We start from the raw sequence: 6,350 nt of genomic DNA, 5'->3' as shown, positions 1-6,350 counted from the left end.
ACAGTGCATTGGTGACAGGGAAGGTAGATGAAGAGAGGAGGAAGAGGATGGGGGAGGGTGTGGAGGACAGACACTGGCGCCCCGCCAACGTTGACGAAAGCTGCTTAGCCCACCCAGTTGCCATGGTTACAGTAAGGAGCAGGTCCTAGCATGTGTGTGTGTGTGTGTGTGTGACTGAGAGAGAGAGAGAGAGGGAAGGGGAGGGGAGGGGAGGCAGGCATTGAGAGAAAACCAGCAGGCAGGCGTTAGAGCAAGTCAGAGTGGGAGTGAAAGAGCACCAGACAGCAGGGTCGAGAGAAAGAGTGAGAGAGAGGGTGAGTGTATGTGTGGACAGAGAGAGTGGACAGAGAGGCAGCTAGAGAGCTTGAGGCTAACGATAGAGTGGGAGCGATAGAGTGCTCGATAATGGAGCTGCAGTCGGAGTGTGTGGAGCCTCCTGTGGCCCCTCAGTGTGACTCCCAGCCCACAGGGAAGATCAACAAAGCTGCCTTCAAACTCTTCGGGAAGAGGCGCACCGGCTCTGGGATGGCCAGCTTCTTCTCCTTCAGGAACAAAGGGGCTACCAACAGCGGGAACAACGGGAACTCTGACAATGGGAATTCTTTGAATGGAAACGAGTCAGCGGCGTCGGTGGAGCTCGTTAGGAGCAGAACCCTCGATGGACTAACGAGCTCTAACAACGATGCTGATGGACAGAGAGGGGAGGGGCTTGCTATCATAGAGGCAGGGCCGGTGAGGTCACTCAGCAAATCGCTAAGTTTCTTCTCTTTACTCCGACGAGGGAGTTTTAGGTCGAGTGAAAATGGAGGGACGGGGATTTCCAGAAGAGGGAGGGGCCTAAAAGGCTTTTTTAGCAGTATGCGATGGAGACGTAAGGACAAAACAAATGATGGCGAGGGGGAAGTGGTTGAACGGAAGCTGGAGAAGGATGGGGATGTTGCCGACTCTGAAAAGGTAACGGATATTACGCTCACCCTTGAACCCCCTCCTCATCACCAAGTGGATTGTGGGGATGCACGGGCATCACCCAACCCAGAGACTCCCACTTCTAGTGTTACTATGACACCCCCACACTGTGTTGCCATGCCAGGGCCATCTGGTGAGCCAGACTCCCCCTTTGCTTACACACCCACTGACTCGCCGCTGCACCCCCCTATCCAAATAGCCAAAGCATCAATTTCCAGCCTCACCCCTTCACTCGCTACACCCCCTTTGGATTGTTGCAGCACGGGTGACCCCCCCTCAGAACCTTCAGTGGACCGCCTCTGCTCTCTCCTCTTCACTGACGTCACGTCCCTCAAGAGCTTTGACTCTCTGACAGGCTGTGGTGACATTATTGCTGATGCAGAGGAAGAGGGGCCAGCGGGTAATGGGGGCAGTGGCACCAGCAGCAGCAGCAGCGGAGGGGGGAGTGTGGGACCAAGTGTTGGGAGAACTGTTGGTATCACCAGTGTCCCGTCTCGTAGCTCCCCAACCAAACCCCCTTTACCTTTGCAGCGGATCCAACACATGTTCTCTGTTTCTGCATGCTCAGTGCCTTCTTCCCTCCCCGCACGGGCCCGGGCGCCCCCCCCACCTCAGCAGCACCCAGCCGGCAGCGGTGTGGTGGCCTACATGGGCGGGGGGGAAGAAATGGCAAGTCCAGAAGGAGTGGATGATGCCGACATGCAGGGGCTCTGGCACATGCTTCCCTCCACAGGTGACAACTCCCCCGCTTTGCCCCGATCACACCAACCTTCCTCCTCCACCCCCACTTCCACGTATCCCCCCCGTGCCCCCTCCAGCTGTCACCTCCCCTCAGCCCACAGGAGCACAGACAGAAAGATCCCCCAGGTGAAGGCACTGGGCCTCAGTAAGATTCCATTAGGGGGTGCAGCAGGAGGCCGGGCCGCTAAACCCCCTCTCCCTCACACACATGGACGTCTACCCACATCGCCCGGTGAAAAAGAGCCTCTCAGTGATGAGGGTTACTGGGACACACCCTCAGCGACGCCCACAGCCACACCTGATGAGAGCGGGCTGCAGCGGAACCAGAGGATTGCTCTGTTACGCGACAGTTGCTCTGGGGACCACCTGTACGACTTCTACAATGACCCTGAAGAAGAAGGAGAGGATGAAGATCAAAACAGTACTCCCTCTCCATCCACGGAATACAAACTGAGCCCCAGCTCACCAACATCCCCTCCTTCATCCTCCTCCTCTTCCTCTTTCCAATCAATGAAAGGCAGCACCAGCCTTCCTCGGGAATCTAAGATCCCAGTGAGCAGCAGACAGACCCCGCCTCCCCACTCAGTAAGCCAGTCAGCCCTCTCGTCTGTTCTAGAGGCTGAATCCCCTCCACCAAAGACCCAGGCCCCTCCGGCTCGCACCAGGATCCCTGTATCCAAGGTGCCCGTCCGTCGTTCTGGAAACAAACCTGGCAGCACAAAGGGAGCCGCCAACAAGAAGTAGCTCTTGTGGAATGGGTGCTTTCTCACCTGCTAACTTGATGACCTGAGTGTACATCACTTCTGTGCTGTTTATGCAGAGCCAAAGGTTTTCCCAGACCAAGACAAATGTTGAGCTGTAGAGTTAACAGCCTGTAAATTCCTCTCAAATCTTGAAAGCTCTCATTCTTTATGTGTTTTGGCTTATGACGGGTTAGGAGAGAATAAGTGGTTTTGTTCCCTTGAGAAAGTCACGAGGAGACTCCAAAAAGCGGGGTTAACACTTCACGGCCCTCACTGGAACTTTGGAGGTTGACTCTTGACAATCCTGGTCTCGCAAAAGACACACATGCCTTGTAACTTCCTGGAAAAAAACCCTGACCTGCTGAAAGTTCAACTGCACACTGCAAAGCGAAAAGAAAATAAGCAGAGCACCTTTTATCTTTTACATTTTATTATGGAATTCCACATGGCATAGTTGCTCATATGGAACTAATCAAATCAAAGTTTTTCCTGAGTTTGTCATCTTGTCTAATCTGTAACAAATTACCTCCTAATCCTTTGATATTAGAGCCAAAGTAAAAAAAAATACCCTAGTCTGCATTTCACAGCCTCTGATAGTCTTGGACAGACTGAACAATATACATGGGCTGGAATAACCCAGACATTTTTGTTTTGCTGTTTTGCTGTTTTGCTTTTCGCAGATCTTTTTGAGATCTGGTTTTATTAATTACCTACTTTGTAGCTACAAAACCCAATTTGTTTAACATGCCCTGCAGAAGGCCACATGATATCCTGTGTTTTTTGGAATGGGAGACCTCCTCAGTTTTGACTTGTATTTTTGTTATTATTATTGTGGATGGACTAAGTCTTGCACCTGGATCTCACTTACACCCTCAATCTCTGGGATTTACAACTGTTGATTTACTTAAGGAAACTTGTAACACTATCGCAATACTCGACCTGGAGGGATCCATTGCACTGATGCTTCAACAGACACACACACATTTTCTATCCCTCTCCGCATGCAGTGCCCCACAAGGCACAAAGGTCAGGGAACATCCTCTAACACTGAAGGACCGTACACACACTGTTCAACCTTGGCACTGTATTTGTAGCTACACTGGATGACTTTCTTCTCTAAGGACACATGCAAAAACAACCAGTTGTTTTTCTTCGTAGTTTCGTCACTTGATTTCATATTCTTTTTATAGGTTTCTCCTAAAAGTCATACTGCTCAGATCTAAAACTATAGCAGCTTCTTAATGCTCTGCTTTCTCTTCTAACACACTGTACAGGATGATGAGAGTGGGTTACAGGAAGAAATACTTTCTGTCAGCCAGTTTCAGGGAGACAGAATATGTCTGCAAGCTAAAATAGACTGTTTCCTGTATGAAAACACAAGTAAAGGAAAACACATTTGAGTCAGGTTCAGAGTCCTTCACCCATCCTCTCCTGGCTGTTCTACTAACGCAGCTGTGTGTGAATATAGCTTGACATCATTGTAGATCATTGGTCAGCATATATGTTCCTCTGTTGGACTGTGTTCCTCTTTGCCCCTCTTTTGTGGGGGCAAGACAAATGGTGAAGTTGACTGTTTTCTAAGACCCTCGTGCTCGGAAAAATGAAGACAAACCACCGCGTGTTGAGCCTCGCAAAGCGCCACTTGTTTTAAGAATGAGGGGGTGTTTTACTGTGCTGAAAGGCCTTTGTCAGTGAGACAAGTTACAGGGGGCAGAGTGTTCCCTACCCTTCAGTTAAAGGGGTTTTTGTAGGGCAAGACATTCGAGATCATGCAAGTTTCTCTACTGCTAACCACAACGGTACCAATGACACTTGAGGGTTATTCTAGTTCATGATAGCTTTCCATCTCAGTAGGGATGTGTTGATTGATCCACAACACTGCTCCAGGTTCAGATATCGTTCATCCTCCTGCTGGTGTAGTGCAGTATGAGGTCATGAGGTAACATGATCTGCAGTAAGTGTGTTTCCCCGCCGTTAAAAAGGGCAGACTAAAGGTTATCTGGGGAGCAGAGAAAGACCATGTCAGTTCATATTTACCCTGCTTATTATTTGTTGTTTGCTATTTGTGTTAAGTATGCAATCACTTTAATTCTCCATTCTTCGGATTGACAAAATAATGGAAATAGGGAATCAATGTAATGGGCAATTAAACTTAATGCCACTGTCACCAATCCATTTATATTAATGTTTTTTCAATTAAAGACATAGGAGGGAGCAATGAACTAAGGGACTTGCATCATAGGTTAAAAATGTTGTTTTGCCAACACTTCTAAGTATCACAGGGACAATGCAAACTGACAATGACATTTACCACACAGGCTGCCATATTGCCACCTTGCTTATTCCTTGAATTGTTCCCATTTGACTCTTTTCTTTCTGATTAAACATGTTACCCTTTATGTTGTCATTCGCTGCGATAAAAAACACATTATGTTTTCCTTCTTTTTGTTACCGTCTGTCTGTACACAGTGCGAAATCTCTCCACTTTTCTTATTTAATGAATAAAACTGTTTGCGCTGATAGACAAGCTTCTGCCTCTTTCTGACCACATTTACACAAGAATCCATACACTTGTCAGAGGCTTTGTATAATTAGAGCAAAACCAGATAGAGATCTACCCCCATCCTCCATCTCTCCTCCCCCCACATCCCGGTGGTTTAAATCCCCACAGAGTAGCTTGGGCGGGAGAAAGGGTGAGAAACAGAGCTTTTGTTGTGCAGCGTGTGCCATTTTTTGTTGTGGCATCACACTCGGAGAGAGCAGCTGCTTGGCTTGGGAGTTATATGTTATCGATACACTTTATTGATTTGCTGAGATGAAAGCCTGATGGATGTGTCATTGTCTGCTGTTAGTCTGTAGTGGGAAAAGATGTATAGGACAAAAGACAGACAGCTAATATGATGACAAAGACAGGCAGCTGATGCATGGTGGAACTCTTTGCACCTGTGAGGCCTGAATATAAATGAAGTGGGGGGGTGGGGGGGGGGATACACATATTGCTAAAATAAGCATATGTTATTGTGGTTTGGGTGCCCGTGCATTTGTAGTGGGAGGAGAATTTGGTGCAGTGCGAATCCCCTTTGTAATGGTGCTGCAACCCCCCCCCTCCCTCTCAATACAGCTCTCTCAGTTTCTGCACGCTGAGGCTGATGCATGTAAAAGCCTTACGTAAGACCATAACACTCACTTGTTCCAGCCCACAAGATGAAAGCTAGTGTTGCTGACAGTGAGAATGGTGTGTGCTGGTGTGTGTGTGTGTGTGTGTGTGTGTGTGTGTGTGTGTGTGTGTGTGTGTGTGTGTGTGTGTGTGTGTGTGTGTGTGTGTGTCAGCTGATCTCATCACTAATCTCCTGCTGCTGCTGGATGTGGACCATCATCATCATTGTGAGCCATGTTTGTGTCGGCCTGTGCATGTTTGTCTGGGTGCATACATCTGATAAAGGGGAGGATTAAGCATGTGCAGAACAAAAAACCTGTTATACAAGACACTGGAAAGACAGAACAAGGGAGGGAGTGAGAAAGAAATGAGGGGGAAAAGTGGGAGAAGAAGATTTATAATGCGAGTTGTGTGAGGGTTTGTCTGGCCTTAGTGGTTTTATATAAATCTTTTATCTAGCTGGTAAATATATATTTTTGATGAAAAGAGCCCACAATTAGCAACAACAGCATGATGGTATGCAAAATGCAGTGTAATAGCAACACATGTAATAGCAACACACTCATATATCAGCTACCTGACTCAGTAATGTCAGTTACAGCAATTGTTTGTTTGCCAACATTAGCAAGTATGTGCTAACATTAGCTAGCGTTGGCTAACATTAGCCCCCAGCTATCACACCAGAGCAGAAAAGCTGAAATGGAAAAAGGGTGAATTTATGCTTACCGACCGTATAAGTTTAA

General features: G+C 47.8%; 1 protein-coding gene across 1 annotated transcript; it reads left to right on the top strand.

Moving 5' to 3' along the window:
- Positions 1 to 220: 220 nt before the first annotated feature.
- Positions 221 to 5,392, top strand: amer2 (APC membrane recruitment protein 2). The gene has a single exon (XM_034109177.1). The coding sequence runs from the start codon at positions 406 to 408 to the stop codon at positions 2,449 to 2,451; it is 2,046 nt and encodes a 681-aa protein (XP_033965068.1). The 5' UTR covers positions 221 to 405; the 3' UTR covers positions 2,452 to 5,392.
- Positions 5,393 to 6,350: the final 958 nt, after the last annotated feature.

Source organism: Pseudochaenichthys georgianus, chromosome 20 (assembly GCF_902827115.2).
Source record: "Pseudochaenichthys georgianus chromosome 20, fPseGeo1.2, whole genome shotgun sequence".
Lineage (NCBI taxonomy): Eukaryota > Metazoa > Chordata > Actinopteri > Perciformes > Channichthyidae > Pseudochaenichthys > Pseudochaenichthys georgianus.
Note: the sequence above shows the minus strand (reverse complement) of the source record. Positions and strands in the feature narration are given on the sequence as shown.